The 17,995-nt window shown below is 41.4% G+C and overlaps 2 protein-coding genes across 3 annotated transcripts in view; one reads left to right on the plus strand and one right to left on the minus strand.

The window, feature by feature from the left end:
• Positions 1-9,240: 9,240 nt before the first annotated feature.
• On the plus strand, positions 9,241-9,813 carry LOC149029268 (uncharacterized). The gene has a single exon (XM_089142711.1). It carries the CDS (start codon positions 9,241-9,243, stop codon positions 9,811-9,813), a length of 573 nt encoding a protein of 190 aa, XP_088998837.1.
• Positions 9,814-13,806: 3,993 nt separating this feature from the next.
• Positions 13,807-17,995, minus strand: part of LOC149029269 (Polynucleotidyl transferase, ribonuclease H-like superfamily protein) — a 29,331-nt gene continuing 25,142 nt past the window's right edge. The window contains exons 7-8 of one of the 2 annotated variants that reach the window (XM_089141392.1): positions 15,651-15,741; positions 13,807-14,733 (exon numbers count right to left, since the gene is read on the minus strand). In XM_089141392.1, coding sequence (XP_088997518.1) covers positions 14,612-14,733; positions 15,651-15,741 — 213 coding nt within the window. In that variant the 3' untranslated portion in view covers positions 13,807-14,611. The remainder of the gene's footprint in view (positions 14,734-15,650; positions 15,742-17,995) is intronic. The other variant, XM_089141385.1, reaches the window with a different exon arrangement.

Genomic DNA, 17,995 nt, shown 5'->3' on the forward strand with positions numbered 1-17,995 from the left:
CTAGGGAAGACGGGCAAGGAAAAGGTTATTCAAGACTCTATTTCGAGAACCAGCAAAGTCCCTCTTGGGCATAAGTTCCCTTTTGGGCACGGGACCCCGGCGTCTGTTTTTCTTGAACCACAGATTTTTGATGATTCCTCTCCTCGTGCTGCCCCTGTGGCAACACAAACAATAATTCCAGATTCTTATGATGACGTAGTTCTAGAGGCTCCCAGAGCCCGTGTGTTTCGGCCACCTCCCAGAGTGTTGAGGTCGGCCGCTGCATCACAGGGAGCTTCAGGCTCACGCTCCACCGGCAAGACTCAGACCTCTGAGGGCCTATCTGAACCGCCAAGTGCCACCTGGATCCCTCAGTGGAATATTTCTGCAGAAGGAGGCCTTTCTAGGCGTCCTGCCAAGACAAGAGAATGGCTTGAGCATGGTGTGGCCCTGGATGATAAAACGGTGGCCGACAACCTTCCACTGCATCTCTTATCCTCCCGTTTGGCTGAGTAAGATATCTCTTTTGTAATTCCAAATCAGTTTTCTCAAACTTTGCCTCATATTTCTCGTAAATGTTTATGAGAATGCCTTCCTGACCGAAGGTATACTTCGTCAGAGCAAGTTTTTGTCTTCGGAAGTGTCGTTTCAAGTGAAGATCTGCAACACAAGAACACTGCCTTGGAATCTGACTATACTATTGCTGTGAAAGAGAGAGATGCATTGTCAAAACAAATGAATGATGCTAAAGAGCAGATCCAGCAACTAATCAACAGGAGTGCCTAGTGTTTGAAGCAGAGAGATGATGCATTGAAGGGAAAGGAGGCGGCTGACAAATTGAACCAGCAATTGGTGGGAGATAACCTCTCCATTGAATCAGAAAGATTTAAAATCCAACTGCGGGCCCAGGAATTGGAGAATCTCCTGACCTCCTCTCAGAAAGAGATAGAAACCCTGACTTCCAAACTTTCCAGAAGCGAGAAGTAGAACCAAGCTTTCCAAGTTGATGTCAGGAAATTATTTGCAAGATTGAAGGATCTGGACGAGGAAGCTATGGCTACCTTCAAGAACTCGGGGGAGTACTGGAAGGAGCTGATTGACGTTGCTATACTTGGTTTCAAGCACGATATGGACCATGCTTTTAAATTGATGGTCAACAAGCTCCCTCAAGACTTGCTAAAGGAAGTTTGCAAAGACTCCCTTTTCAACGCAGATACTTGCAAGCTCTTGAAGATCCTAGTGTTCAGCTGGATGTTGTCTCCCTTGAAAGGCGCCGCACCACCTCTGGCAAGCTCTTCAGAATCCGCCCCTGAAGGCAAGAATTCTTTAGCAGAGCCCGAACCAGTCCCTCTTCAACAAGTAAACCCAGATGGATCTGTGATTGTGACTGTCTTGGAAGATGCTTAGCTCTTCGTTCGTGAACCAACAGACTTCTTCTTTTATTTTTCAAGAATTCTCTCTTTTATGATTCTCCTCTTCTTTGGAGATTTTTCTTTTGAACTTTTAGAAGTACTCTTTGGAAGCTTTTGTTAACCTTTGAATTTACTAATGCCATATCGTATTTGAGACTTACTACTCATACAGAATACGTCATGCTTATTTTGAATCATAACATTTCTCTCTCAAGGAACAGATCTTCCCTTTATCGTCACTTAGCCCCTCATTCTCCACACGAAACTTGTAGGAGGTCATGCCAATGACATTCAAAAGTTGTAAGGGTAAAAGTTACTGTAGGATATAGGAAAGTCTTTCAGTAAAGTCATAAGGGTTACCAATGCTTCTCGGCGAGGCTGTAGGCATCACTCCATGAAGCTACAAGGAAGCCCTCTTCGAAGTCGAAGGAAAGTCACTTGCGAAGAAGTGGAAGACATTTGCTAAGAAGCAGGAAACATCTGTTGAGAAGCAGGAATCATCTGCGAAGCCGAGAAGTTTGCAGGGAAGATCATCTGCGAAGCTGAGAAGCTTGCAGAGAAGATCATCTGCGAAGCTGAGAAGCTTGCAGGGAAGATCATCTACGAAGCTGAGAAGCTTGCAGGGAAGTCGTCTACTAAAAAACAGGAATCATTTGCTGAGAAGCAGGAAACATCTGCGAAGCCGAGAAGCTTGCAGGGAAGTAGTCTGTTGAAAAACAGCAATCATCTGCTAAAAAGCAGAAAACATCTGAGAAGCCAAGAAGCTTGCAGGGAAGATCATCTGCGAAGATGAGAAGCTTGCAGGGAAGTCGTCTGCTGAAAAGCAGGAATCATCTGCGAAGCCGAGAAACTTGCAGGGAAGATCATCTGCGAAGCCTGAGAAGCTTGCGGGAAGTCGTCTGCTAAAAAACAGGAATCATCTGCTGAGAAGCAGGAAACATCTACTGAGAAGCAGGAAACATCTGCGAGGCCGAGAAGCTTGCATGGAAGATCATCTGCGAAGCTGAGAAGCTTGCAGGGAAGTCAACTGGTGACTTCTTCATAAGTGTTGCAAACATCTGTTTGAACAGCCATCTTCCCATGGACAGGTGTCCGACATGCGTAAATTTGTTAAACGTAGTTTTGCGGAAGCTCATCAAGGGATACTTTGAGAATTTTCTTTCCTCGGGGCCCATTCCTGACAAACCATCGACATTTCTTCAAGTTTTGTAGTTGAGATATGGATGAAATCGTTGTCGGAGACTTATCGGTGCCTAACCCGTGAGGCTGGAGAGAAGTTTCCGTCACAAAGGGCGTTCATTATAGATATGTGTGGTGGTATTTAGCACTTAAGCATGGGTGTTTTCTACAATCAGCCCCCTAATCTGGGTGACTGATAAATCTTTGTCGTTGAGGATATGGTGGACTACACCAGCTTATGAGCGAAAAAGATTAACGCATAGGGAAAAGGTGGCTCAGCCACCCGAAGAAGATCACGAACTAGCACCCCTTCACAATCTCTTCCTCTTAGTTCATAAGAGACTTGTTACAGGAGACGACTCTGGAAGGTCGTCGCACGTCACATGCATCTTGACGATGAGATATGTTTGGGGATAACGCCACGAAGAAGAAAGCCATAAAAGGAGTACATTGAACTTCAGATCTAGGAATCCCACCTGGTTCGTCAACCATCGAGTTAGCCTTAGATCTAGAAATCAGCAATCCTTCAGCTTCCTCTACGCTTTTGGCTCATATCAGCAAAGGAACAACAACTGAACTTTTTGTTGACTCTTCCCACAGACGGCGCCAAATGTTGATGCAAGAAATATGATCTTAGCTCCATGGTTCACTCTTGATCCAGCCTTTGCTCCTGAGACCAAAACAAGGTGAAAGTGGACCGCCTCTGAGGACAGGAAGCCACCTCCGACGATTAAATTAGTCTAGGCCAGCAAGATGATAAACTTCATTGAAGAGTGAAGACCCCAAGAGATGATGAAGATCATGTTCTTGAAGGGTAAGAAAGCTAAAGAAAGTGGTGGCTGGAGTGTGTCGAGCATACCCCCGTTCCCCCTTCTAACCGAGTATATATTAGATTCATACCTCCAGAAATGGCCTGCCTGTCCTGCTGGAAGACGGTGGTGGTTTTTGTCGTCTATGGGCTCTAGGCGCCGCCAAGTCGGTCTCCTCAACCACCAAAAGGGTCCAATCAAGTAACCTTGCCCCTTTTTGCAGTGTGTCGGAGCCTCCTGAGAGGAGCAGAGATGCTGTCGTCCCAAGGCTCGAGGAGATCCTTGATCAAGTAGTATCCTTGATATAACTGAATCACCATACGGGAATCGGATCCAAGCATGTGGGCCTTGTGCCACATAGACCGTCCCTACCCTGCTGGAGATGATGAGCTGGCCTGGACCCATTAGCTGTTCCAGGATCGATCCAAGGATTATCCTTCTGGGCCGAAATAATCGTGATGATAATAGTAAGAATTAAAATTGTCATTAATTTTTAGGAGGTTTTCCGTGATAGCGGGAGAGATCTTAAGATGCTTTAACCAAAAGAGAATTGTTCATAAAGTCATACATGGATTGATCTTCTTTCCTGCCATCAATGCATCATTTCTAGATTTCTAGATATAATAAAAAGATACAGATAGGACTAAAAACACCAAGATATATATTGCTTTATTCCTTTTGAAATAAGTGCACAAATCCACAAGGAGTTTTAAGATGGAATCAGCTCTAAGAAATCTGATCTGAGACCAAGAGGTCCAACAGCTAATATATGTTTTTCATGCCAGCAAGATTAAAAAACATGCTAGAGAGATTCCTTAGGATGATCGCAGAATACACACTTGCCATCAGATTTTCCCCATTTACAATGCAATTAGCTTGAGATCTTTAAAAAATTTCCAAAATCTAGCTACATTAGCTTCCAATAACGGATGACACATAGGACAGATGGGAGGCGACTAATCTTGTAGAGAATTTGCCACCCATTGACAAAGAGGTTAGTTCATTTATCTTCCAAATTGTTGGGGTTGAACTTCGATAATTTCCGAGATGAAATGAGGCAGAAGAAGAGATTGAAGTTTAGGTAAATCTGAACCCCATTACTAATAAAATTCTCAACGTTAAGGTTTAGGTTCCTCGAATCAAAGAGTGAGGAATTGTATGAAGAGCAGAAGAGTGATAGAGGAAATCCAAGGATCATGCAAGAAGATGGTAAAATCTCCCTCGCTCACAATCTTGTGAGGATTTTCTTTAAGGGAAGGAAGAATCCTAGCGATACTATTCCAAATTCTGGGACACTTTATACTCCAGATTGGGGGTCAAAAGGGGAGGAGGGAAGTATTTACCTATGAGGATTTGGGACCAAGTAGAAGAAGAATCTGAAACAAATCCCAAGCAAGCTTATGAAGTAAAGCATGATTATGAGTATGGCCTTACAACCCCCCCCCCCCCAAAACCAAGTTTGCATAAAGAAAGAGTCCTTTTAAATCATGACGGGTTTCTAAGTCAGAGGTAGAACTTCCATTCCAAAAATTAAGAGCTATAAGTCAAAACAAACAAAAATGGGGAGATCAAATGTTATGATGCCAGCAATTACCCATGGAGAGCCAGGTGGCTTAGTGGCATGACATTCCATTAGAAAAAAACAAAGACCAGCTCACCTGCGTGACTATGCAACTTGAGTGGGAAGAAACAGAATACATGTGCATCGTTGGGAAGCTTCTAGACAATTGGTTGTTAGGCAGTTAGGCTTGTTGTGATTTGCAAATCAAAGTAGCATAATGGGAATTCTCTTATAAAGAGTAGTGCTGTAAGCATACAGGTTATCAAATACCAAAACCTCTTTCAATTCTATTTTCTTCTTCTTCACCTCCTTTTCTCTGTAACTACGACCTGCAACATAACATAGGTCTGACCTGCCGGATGGCGGAAGGAACGAGATGGCGTCAGATGGATGAGAACGTGAAACAACTAGGAGCTACGACGATAGAGCACAAAGAAGCATTAGCCCTATTGTAGTCCATAGTTACAAAACTTGTAACTAAAATCACTTTGATGGATGGGCGAATGGAACAAGTTCTCCGGCAATTGCCTGCTCCTACGCCCATTTCCCTTGATGATACTCCCATATCTGGACACTCTTGCCACACTAGAGCATTACTACCTCCATCACTACAACCCAGATCAGTGAGATTAATTTCCCACGCTTCAATGGGCAGGATCCAATGGGATGGTTCTACCAGGCAGAGCAATTCTTCTATTTCCATTCCATTCCCCTAGAGTAGCGTCTGCAAGTGTCGTCCTTCTATATGAACGGATCTGCACTCCGGTGGCTCCAATGGATGTACAAAGGAAAGGCGTTTTCACCTTGGCATGAATTCACAAAAGCCCTAGAAAACTGTTTTGGTCCTAGCAAATATGAAGATCACAGAGGGATGCTTGCTAAATTGACCCAAACAACTACGGTGGAGGAGTATCAATCATGGTTTGAGGATCTATCAAACTACGTCATTGGCTTGCCAACAGCATTTTTGGTTAGTTGTTTTGTTTATGGACTGCTTATGGACATTAGAAATGAGGTTTTAGCATTTCATCCTTCCTCAATGTCTGAAGCGATCAGATTGGCACGCCTTCTGGAATCTAAAATCACAGATAGCAAATGAGGACTCTTTCGCGCAATTCTAAATACCAGTCGACCATCACTTCTTCCGACACCAACCTCCAGATCATTGGTGCCACCTCCTACTGGGACCATACCAATCAAGTGATTAATGTTGGTGGAGATGCAACAACGGCGTGACAAGGGCCTTTGTTTCAATTGTGATGAAAGGTATGTGCCGGGACATTGATGTAAGGCGCGACACCTCCTCCTTCTGAAATATGATAGTGACGAAGAAGACACACCCATGGCAAACAGTGGCAGTGCTATACAAGGTTCCAATGAAGAAGTTTGTCCAACAATTACCACTGAATTATCGTATCATTCCATGACCGGACGACCATCTCCGACAATGTTCCGTTTGATTGGTGATGCCCAAGGGCAACCCTTATAAATTCTCATTGATAGTGGAAGCACTCACAACTTCTTACAATCGAGTGTCATCAGACGATTGGGTTATACGGTGGAAGTAGCACCACCCATGGCAGTTGTTGTCGGCAACGGTGACAAGCTCAGTTCTGAAGGAATTGTGCAAGACCTTCCCATTACAATTCAGGGGTATAATGGTCATATCAGAGCATATGTCTTACCTATGTTTGGTTCAGATCAGATACGGGGAGTTCACTGGTTAGCCCAACTAGGGCCAACCCTGTTCGATTATAATCAAGTCACTTTATAATTCTATCAAGCAAATCAGAAGGTCCATCTTCAAGGCGAGCCCAGGAAAGGAGCCTCACAATTATTTTATCATGGGCTCCACCGCACCCTTCCAGCCCATGATTGTGTGGAATTATTTAAGTTGGACTTTGAAGAATCTAATGGGCTTGGACCTGAATTAGAGGCCTTGAATTTTGATATGTGCCAGTTATTGGACAGGTTTAAACAAGTGTTGCAGAACCTAAATCTCTTCCTCCACCACGGGCCCACGACCACTCCATTCACCTACAACCAGGAACTGCTCCAACAAACGTTCGTCCTTATTGGTACCCCCATTTCGAAAAAGAAGAGATTGAAAAACAAGTGGCAAACATGTTAGCATCTAGTGTCATACGCCTAAATATAAGTCCATTCTCTTCCCCGGTTTTGTTGGTCAAGAAATGGGATGGCACATGGAGATTTTGTGTTGATTACCGTGCATTGAATGCTATTACAATACGGGACCATTTTCCTATTCTGACTATCGACGAGCTTTTTGATGAGTTGCATGGGGCCCAATTCTATTCTAAACTAGATCTCTGTTTGGGGTACCATCAGAGTCGAGTACGCGCAGAAGATATCCACAAGACCGCTTTCCGGACTCATGACGGTCACTTTGAATTTCTCGTGATGCCGTTCGGCCTCACCAACACTCCCTCTACTTTTCAAGCCATGATGAATCACATATTCAAGTAATATTTGCGTAAGTTCATTTTAATTTTCTTTGATGACTTACTAATATTACTAATATATAGTGTTTCTTGGACAGCCCACTTGGCCCATGTGCAACAAGTCTTAGAGATTATGGCAGCCCATTAGTTATATGCAAAATGGACAAAGTGTTCGTTTGGGCAACAATCCATGGAATACTTGGGCCATGTTGTGTCAGCCCATGGCTTAGCAGTGGATACATCTAAGGTTGAGGTCATTCAGGCCTGGCCCATTCCAAGATGCTTGAAGGAGGTACGAGCCTTTTTAGGCCTTGCTGGGTATTACAAAAAGTTCATCAAAGGGTTTGCTTCCATGGCCCACTCACTTATTGATTTAACCAAAAAGGGGGCTTATAGATGGGACCCAGTAGCTGAAAAAGCTTTTAATAAACTGAAGGAATTTCTCTCGAATGCTCCTGTTTTGACCCTCCCCAACTTCAGCAAGCCTTTCACCGTAGAGACAGACGCATCCGGTGTCGGAGTTGGTGCCGTCCTTTCTCAAGATGGACAACCCTTCGCATTCTACAGTAAACGGTTGTCTCCTACCCTACAAGCCGCTTTGACATATGTTTGCGAGATGCAAGCTATCATTCTTGTTGAGGGTAAATGGAGTCAATACCTCCTGGGACCCAAGTTCTTTATTCAGACGGATCAACGCAGCTTGAAGGAGTTAACATCCCAGGTTATACAAATGCCAGAGCAACAACAATGGCTTTCAAAATTAGTGGGGTATACTTTGAAATCATATACCGACTGGGGCGCGACAACAATGCCGCTAATGCCTTGTCCCGTATACCGGCCATTATGTTTCTCACCATCACTGCTGCCTTGCTTGATTTTTATACCTAACTCCGTCAAGAAATTGCTAATTCGGCATATTCAAAGCATATTCACAGTGCCCTTGAGTGAGATCCCACATCTTAACTAGGATTTACCTCACGGAATGGTTTATTGTATTTTCACAACCGTTTGGTAATTCCCTTTGTCGTTGCTCCATGCCATCAACTCCTCTTAGAATATCATGCATCTCCCACAAGAGGACATACTGGAAATCTACGAACTTACAAACGCGTAACCACAGATCTCTATTGGAAGGGTCTTTATCGGCAAGTTAAAGAGTTAGTCACACATTGTTCGGTATGCCAACAAGTAAGAACATAGCAACTTTCCCCAAAGAGCCTGTTACAACCTCTACTAGTACCATCCTTGATTTGGAAGACCTTTCAATGGACTTCATTATAGGGCTTCCGTTGTCCGACGGTAAGACTACGATTCTTGTGGTGGTTGATAGATTAACAAAATATGCTCATTTCTCTTCTTTGCCACCGCACTATACAAGTAGTCAAGTTGCTGCAATTTTCATTTCAAATGTGGTCGAGCTTCATGGTATGCCCAAAACGATCATTAGTCATCGCGATTCACTCTTCCTAAGCAAGTTTTGGCAAGAGTTGTTTCGATTACAAGGCACTACCTTGGCTATGAGCTCAGCCTATCATCCTCATAGTGACAGTCAAACTGAAATTGTGAATCGTTTTTTAGAGCAATATCTACGCTGCTTTGTCAGCAATGCGCCTCGCCGCTGGGTACACTACTTACCGTGGGCCAAATACTCCTATAACACTTCGTTTCATACTACCACTCACATGACGCCTTTCCTAGCCGTTTATGGCCGTCCACCACCATCCTTGCTTCCATATTCTCCAGGAGCCTTGTCCAATGGTGCGGTGGACAATGAGTTGTAGCTCTAAGACCACATACTACGTGAACTCCGCCTAAATTTACAATAGGCCCAGAACAGAATGAAAACTCAGGCAAATCATCACCGTCGCGATAGGGAATTTTCTGTCTGCAATTGGGTCTATGTGCATCTCCAACCTTACCGGCGAGCACCTGTTGTTGTACGCTTGAACCAGAAGCTTGCAAAACAGTTCTATGGCCCCTTTCAGATTCTTCGTTGCATTGGCAAGGTTGCTTATGAGTTACAGTTGCCTTCAGACTCGCAAATCCACCCTGTTTTTCATATCTTGGTCTTGCACCCTTGCTTGGGTTCTACGGATGTTACAACCCCTTTTCCAGTTGCTTTGTCTGCGCCCATTCAACTAGTCGCAGTGTTCAGCCAGCATACAATTCTCCGGTGTCATCTTCCAGTTTGTCAAGTGCTCATTCAATGGAGTCATCTTCCTCCTGATGACGCCACTTGGGAAGACATCTCTCACATGCACCGCCACTTTCCTTCTCTTAACCTCGAGGACGAGGTTAGTACCCCAGCACCAGGTAATGCTATGATGCCAGCAATTAATCATGGAGAGCTAGGTGGCTTAGTGGCACGACATTCCATCAGAAACAAACAAAGAACCAGCTCACCTACGTGACTATGCAACTTGAGTGGGAAGAGATAGAATACATGTGTGTCGTTGGGAAGCTTCTAGACAATTGGTTGTTAGGCAATTAGGCTTGTTGTGATTTATGAATCACAGTAGCATAATGAGAATTCTCTTATAAAGAGTAGTGCTATAAGCATACAGGTTATCGAATGCCAAAACCTCTTTCAATTCTATTTTCTTCACCTCCTTTTCTTTGTAACAACAACCTGCAACATAACATTAAACCATCTCACTTGGAAGGAGGGAACCTAAGCTGATAGAGATTTAATGAGGACAAGTCTTCCAGCATACAAGAGACAATTGGCCTTCCAAGCAGAAAGTTGAGAGGAGACTTTGTCAACTGAAAACTGGAAGTTCCGAGCATGGTTCTTCCTAGCTAACCCTACAAGTTGGAGACGGAATCTTCCCAGCTAGAAAGTTAACTAGTTTAGTATCTTCCAATGCTTGGTTCTACTCACAACAAGTCAATTTTTCCATTTCATTATATTCATGTTTGTAAGATCCTCCTGTTCCTTGTTTTTAGTGCTAGTGGGAAAAAAATAAAATGAAATGTTCAATCTCAGTATACTGAAACATGATATTAATCGTGATCTTGATTTTTCTTTTCTTTTCTTTTCTTTTCTTTTCTTTTTTTTTTTTTTTAAGAACCTTTTTGGGGGGCACATCGAAAATGATGAGTCATCTAATCGAATAAAAATCATTTCAGACATTAAGTCATGAAGCTACTTTCCAATATCCTTAGAGCGGAAAGTGTGGTTTCGAGCAATATCATTAGTTGGATTGAGAGAAAAACTCAATGCTTAGAAGTAGGGGTGCAAGTTTGGCCCTGGCGGCCCTGACATGCCCTGAGCCCGAATAGGGCTTGGGCTAAAGATTTTGGCCCTAATGGTGGGTTAGGGCCAAAATATTCTGGCCCTGAATTAGGGCCAAGGGTGGGCCTGGGATTACTCGCTGGCCCACCCAACCCATCCCGGCCCGTCCCTGATCTTGGCCCTGATCCTAGCCCTGATCTTGGCCTTAATATTGGTCCTAATCTTGGCCTTGATCTAGGCCCATGATTTTGGCCCTGATTTGAGTCTGGACCTTCCACCCATATGGAGCGGAATTAATTATAATCCACATGGGTGAATATTTGACACCTGTCAAATTTTAAAAATATAATCATGTTTTGTAAAAAAATTAATAAAAATAAATTATATCTTCATTACCAATGTAGTAAGTATCCGCTTGATTTTGGCCCGATGCTGACCTTAATTTTGGCTCTAGTCTTAATGTTAATTTGACCCTGATCATGTATTAGATTTTTACCCTAATCTTCACATTAACATTGATATAATTATAAGTCTTGACTTTGACCTTCCGTCATTTTGATAATATTAGACTATGAATTCACTTTTTATTTTATTTTTAAGATAATTTTTATTTTTCGAATTAAGTCTTTTTAGTTCCAAAAAATCATTGGTTTTTTTTTTGGACTAAGGCGAGATAATATATTATAAATAATAAAAACTAGTATATAGAGAATTAATATCTAACAAATCTACACCCCAACTTCTCATCATGAATATTGACATCTTTCTTTTGCCTCCAATGTGATATTTAAGAGAAAAAGAAGAAGAAAAAAAACTTATTAAGGACAGATAGCTATGTTTGTAACTAAAATGTTGTATTATTTTTAATATAATAAAATATGTTTCATTTTATTGGATTTGTAAGTGCGAAAAACTTTCCTTTATTTATTTTAGGAAAGTGTATTATTATATAGTCCCACATTGGAAACCGAGGTGTCGGAATCTAGGTTAATTAAGGTACCACCAATTAACTCTAACTTATAATAATGAGACACGCCAGTGTGTGTGCAGTGTATGAGTGAGGACGGTATAGTGCGCACGCCCGGCGTGGGCTGTGGGAGTTTGTGGCGCACGCACTTAGCACGCTTCGAGCGAGATCAGATCTAAACCGCGTGTTATGATCTAGGGCGATGGAAGTAGATCCATAAATATTGTTTTGATGGTTCAATATGGACCGTTAGATCGTGCGGCCGAACGATCCGACTGCTCATATCTGAACATCAGCATTCGTATCCCTACAGAGAGGTGCACCCATACGAACAGAGTCATGAACTGTTCAGTAGAGGCACCTCAATGCCTATATATACGTCTAGCTTCACAACAGCAATACAAGAGAGAAAATCCCGAAGTCTTCTCTGTTCTTGAGTTTTGCGAGTGCTCAGCAAAACTCAAGAGATTCAACTCGAAGTTGGGCTTCTTTGTATCCTAGGAGACGGTTCGCAATACCTCATAGCACCTTGGTGTGAGGGCGAATTACGTCTTAAGGAAAGCGACATTGTAACGCGCCTAGAAGTTCCAGCTCAAATACTGTGATCATTTTTCCATTTCTTTAACAATATAATTTTCTTTAACTACGAAAAAAATATCAATACTAAATTATCGTTGACCTACTTGTTAACAAAGTTTTGAATATGATTTTTTTTTTGTTGAATAAGGATATCAATGGGAGGGGTTTTCAATTTCCATCACCAAAGTAATGGGAGAGGTTTTCAATTTCTATCATCAAAGAAATGAGAGACTTTCAGAGATCAATATAGAATTATGGAGCATGAATTTATTTATGTTTGAAGCAACACTATCAACTTATTGACTATTCTATCATTTTGTATGAGCTTGAATCATCTTATATTTCTATAAATTTTATTTTTAGTTTACTTATGATACTTTTATTTTATTATTATTATTAATTTTTTATGAATTTACATTTGTTATTTTAGGTCCAAGAATATGACCAATTAAGGCTAGGGCCAAGATAAGGTCAATCAGCGCCAGGGACAAGGTCAGGGCCAATTAGAGCCAGGGACAGGGTCAATCAGGGCCAATCAGGGCTAGGGACAGGACCAATCACGGCTAATCAGGTTAGGGTCAGAGCCAATAAAGGCCAATCAGGGTCAGGGTCAGGGTCAGGGCCAATTAGGGCGGAAATGGGCTTGGCCTTGTAAGGCTTAGGGCCAGGGACAATAATCCTTGGCCCTGAACTAGAGTCAGGACAGGAAAGGGCTCAGATTAGAACATATAAGACTGAGCTTGGGATTGCAAAACCCCGGCCCAATTGCAACCCTACTCAAAAGCTCCTTTTTTCTTTTGAGCCAGGCATTCTGTTTTGACCGAATCAGTTTTAGTTTTTCTTTTTTTCTTCTTTTCTTTCTTTCTTAATTTTTTTTAATTTTTTTTTCTTCTTCTTTCATAAAATCAATACCAACTCTTCCTTTCAAAAAATCGCAATCCATCAGTGAAACTGTTGCCTTTAATATATTCGGGAGAGCCTAATCCTTCTGCCCTTTGGGTCTTAGTGCTGAAAGGTGAAAAGTCTTGGAATTTGAGAACTGGTTGAATCGTGTTTGACAATTCACAATGGCTCTTGGACTTGTAATAAGGATTCGATTTCTTTCAAATTTGGATTTCTTTATCTATAGGAATAGAGGATTGTGTTTTCCTTGCATCCTTTTATTACACATTTAGAAAGAAAACCCACCTCTAAGATGTTCAATCCTAAACATATGATGAAAAAATTCAAAAAGAACATAAACCTTTTACCCTAGTGGGTAGAGGACCCAACGGACCAACTCTTTCCTCCCACCCAGGTTAATGGGATCTCGTTCACCAATGCACGTGAATGTGAAAATGGTAGCTCAGGTGATTATAAAAACCTAGAATAGTAGGTTGTGAACCATCGAATGGTGGATGAACCATTCTCCATGGGTGGATGAAAATATTGTCATCCGAATAGAACAATAGCTTTGAAAGATAGGAGATGAGAGACAAAGACTAGCCCCTGGATTCCTTATCTTGATGGATCTAGCATATCTGACACAATCATACCAAAAAACATTTTCTTCCAAGGCTAGTGAGGTTCCTCATTTGGTGAATTGAGTACTAATCTAACATATATTTTTCAATCAAAATTCCCCCAAATCCACGTGTTTTTTCCAGGATTTTTACAAGTAGATCCAGAATTTGCACATCTACAATGATAGTTACCAGCTTTAGCCAAGACAGATTCAATCTCTACTGCATCTAATTGACTACCACGTTGAGCTTCTCCAGTAATATATAACAATCAATTTGCAATGGAATATGAATTTATTTATCTCACAATGCAACAAAGAAACAGCCAGCAGCAGTATAGGAATTACAGGAACCAATGTCAAATGAGAATCACCAAATTCGATGAATATACTAACAAAGCATCATTACTTGATAAATCACTGAGTGATCCTTCATGGTCATGAGGATGATTCTTTTTTATCTGTTTCTTTTTGATAATTAATTGTTCTCCCGTTTGATATTGATGCTACAATTATTGAGACTTTAGGTTCTGTAATTAGTTTCAATCAGGAACATAACCGGACTTTTGTTGTTTTGATACAGGCTACTAAGGCCATACCAGGAGAAGCTACAAGAGAACTACTTATAAAGCCCCATAAATATGAGATTTGATAATCTATTTTTTCAATGTTTTTAATATACATAACAAAATATATGTAACCCAACATATTTAGTTACAGGATCAATCAGCTCGATTATCTTTTTTTCCCAACCAGAAAGGCATTCACCTACCTCAGAAAGACGAGGAAATAAGAAACTGATAGTAACCGCATGTACCAGATAAAGTGGGCCCAACTTTGTTGGTATTTGGAAAATTTAACTCTCCACCATCATCAATGTCGAACGACATCTTGTTCTCATTCCTGCTTCATGATGCCTTGTTCTTGTCACTTCTTTGACTTGGATTCTTTGAAAATGCTCTCCCTATAGTATTTTAGTTCCTTGATGCTCTCTTTGATGTCATCCATGGCTCTGTGTTTGTTTTCCTTCGAAGGAGCTTTTTTGCTATCTGTGGGGAAAGTAATTTCCATAAGAACAGAGAAATTTTGAGTTCAGACATGAAGAACAGACAGTACCCAGAAGGTTCAAAAGAGGACAATTGGGACTAATAATAAAGGTTTTTACTAGGGCACCTTCCAGGATTTGACCCTGGGACCAAGTGTTCAGCAAGCAAGCACTTGACGAATGTACCAAGCACAACCTTCGAACAACAACAATAACCCTTGTCCCAACTAAATGGGGTCAGCTACTTGGATTCTTAACTTCCAATCAGTTCTGTTTGAGGCCATGCTAGATACAACTCATACAAGGTCTATGCACAAGCTTCTAAGGATTCCTAAAAATACTTAAGATGGTGAACCAGAGGCAGGGAATTCATCCAATCGCCTCTCTGTAAAGAGGTATGTACTAGTTCCTTATCCTATTGTCTGCGTCAGCTTTCTTAGATAACATCTGTATTCAGCGTCACAAAAAAGAAGCAAATTTTTAGCATTATTATGTTTTAATTTTTGAGCACAAATGGGAGGGAAGCAATAACAGGATCTCTAGGAATAGTTCATTGCCTTCCACAAATGAGATCATACATGGATCTCCTGACACTTTATCAGAAAGAGAGAAATTCCTTCGCCTGTGAGTGTTTTGGCTTCTCAAAATGTAGTGTCCGAGTGGGTTTTATGGGACGACCTTAAGACCAGCTAGAATCCATGGTGCAGATTGTTGGGCAGTTAAAAAGCATCGTATAGAAGAACTCAGATTTGGGAGCAGCTCCGCTGAATGAAAAGGATAAGTAGTTGTATATTTGGACCTCATTAAATTATTTTTACTCCCTCTAGTTCAAACGAATCGGCTATTAATGTAGAACGTACAATATGAGCATAAGAATACCAGATTCATCAAGAATGAAGAAACAAAAAGATTAACAGTTACCTTTAGGGAACCAGCGGATGCATAGAGCCTTGACACTGCTAACATCAACAACTACATGAGAGAAAAGACCGGCCAATTCTGGCATATATTTCTGGCATGAAAACAAACGTTTGTATCGCTCAGTCAATAAAGCTTGGGGACAAAAGATAAGTATTCACCGAGAAAATCCGAGTCATTTTTAAAGAGGTACAGAATATATGATCTTAGCATGGGCGTCTGGGCAAGGAAACAATTATATTAAGGGTAGCTTACTCAAAACCAACTCTATAAATTCTTCTTGTGATGTCGGTTAAAGGAAGATGAAGCATCTGCAAAACTTGCACCCTACTTTTCAGGAGCAACCATGAGAAAATAAAATCATCCAAAACATGACTTTTAATGAAAGTCAACCAAACCCAACCCAAAGACAGCCTAATTTCAAATACTATAAGTTGCTTACCCCAACAAAACCCTAAGTACCTGATCCCAGAAATTTGTCCTCAATCCCGGATCCAAACACTCTGTCTTGACATTTTATAGAGAGGAGTATTTCATTAACTACAAGACTGAGGACTCCTGCTAACAAGGTTGGCTTCCATGCCCAATTTAACAGGAAGCATCCAAAGAGGTGTCATCAGAAAATAGCCATCCAAACCAGACGCTAAATGATATGGTAAATTGACAGAAGTGTCCTCACAAAATAGTCATCCAAATTACTAGCTTATATTGTATAACAAATGGATGTTTGATGTAATCCAACTTACTCGCTTATATTGTATAATTGGATGTTTTGACGTTACAGAGATAAACACGGCCTTTGATTTATGCCTCCAAGAAGTAGGCTTCCCATCATTGAGTACCCATATAAGTGCTAAACACATAATTGCTATTAAACAGCTTTTTCAACATTATCAGGGCAGAACTGGATCCTCCTTGGAGTAATCTATGTTTTCTTGATGTCAATAACTAAAAGGACTGCCCAAAAGAAAATGTGAAGTTGTCCAAAACGTCTATATAGGTTAGTCAGCACAACTATGCCACTGTTTTAAAATAAAGTCTGAGGTCGGTTTGATGAAGTCCCATGGTCAGTGCAGCTCAACCTTGACACTATCAGCAAACAGGTCACAAAATTTAGGCCTCCTTGAATTCATTGGGTTGTATAGATGTTGTGACAACTATGACTATAAGATGTACCTGTTTACCACCTCAAAAATATCTTGAATTCTTGAACTCTGAAACCACTAATTAATTATCCATCTCATCAAGGCTTTAGGTATCTAAAAAAAATGACTCAATGACAATGAGAAGCAAACTAATACTCACCAATCAACAGACATTGTATATCAACAGTTTCTAAGTAGGGAAGAAATCAATAGTCATAGGTGGAAGGTTCCAATCTAATGACCAACACAAATGAACGGCTTTGTTACGCCCTATATATAGAAAGAGATGGGGATTGAAATCAAATAAAACTTTAACCAATAAGCTGCATAAAGAATGAGGATGACAACTTCAATAGCTACAGGACGTCTGTTAGGACCCTAGGATGAGGCCATGTGGAGGAGAGAGAGAGAGAATTAGGGTTAGTTGAGGGTCTATAAATAGAGGGACAAGTGAGTGGAGAGGGTATCGAATATTATGGGAGTGATTTCAGTTGATAAAATCCTTCTAATACCTCCCAAAATCAATACAAAAATGCAAGAAATTAACAAGATAGTACTGGTTTTAATGGTGCCCCCACACCCAGAGGTGCCCCTCAGCCTACGGCTGCCCAAAATCACTCCCATAATATTCGATACCCTCTCCACTCACTTGTCCCTCTATTTATAGACCCTAAACTAACCCTAATTCTCTCTCTCCCCTCCACATGGCCTCATCCTAGGGTCCTAACACTACCGGCCCATCGAAAATCACCTTGTCCTCAAGGTGATGGAATTGTTGAAGTTTAGTCGTCTGATGGGTGCCGCATAACTGTATTAATTCAACATCATCCTCCCAGGCTGAATAACACACCCACTGCCCAAAATCAGACTTAGAACGAAGCATTTGGTTTGGAAATTTTTTTCGCCGGCAACGAAATCAACCCCCATCACACCGCCGCAACTCTCACGGAGCCTGCGCGCCGCAAAGGTGGATGCCGAATTGCCAAGGCTCCATCATAGTTTAGTGCAATCATGTCCAAAGGTGACTTCACCTTTGAACAAGCACTAGGAACCCCGCTTCTACGGACTCACGCCCAATCGTTCAATCAAATTTGTTTGGTAACAAAGTCATGTTTCACCCCTTAGTCCTAATGCTACATCACCCATTTATCCCAGTCTTCTTTTGTTCTTCATCTACCTGAGTTCCCTTTTAATCATTTATCG

This window comes from Hakea prostrata, chromosome 1 (genome assembly GCF_041222555.1).
Source record: "Hakea prostrata isolate BN-2017 chromosome 1, UWA_Hpros_2, whole genome shotgun sequence".
Classification (NCBI taxonomy): Eukaryota; Viridiplantae; Streptophyta; class Magnoliopsida; order Proteales; family Proteaceae; genus Hakea; species Hakea prostrata.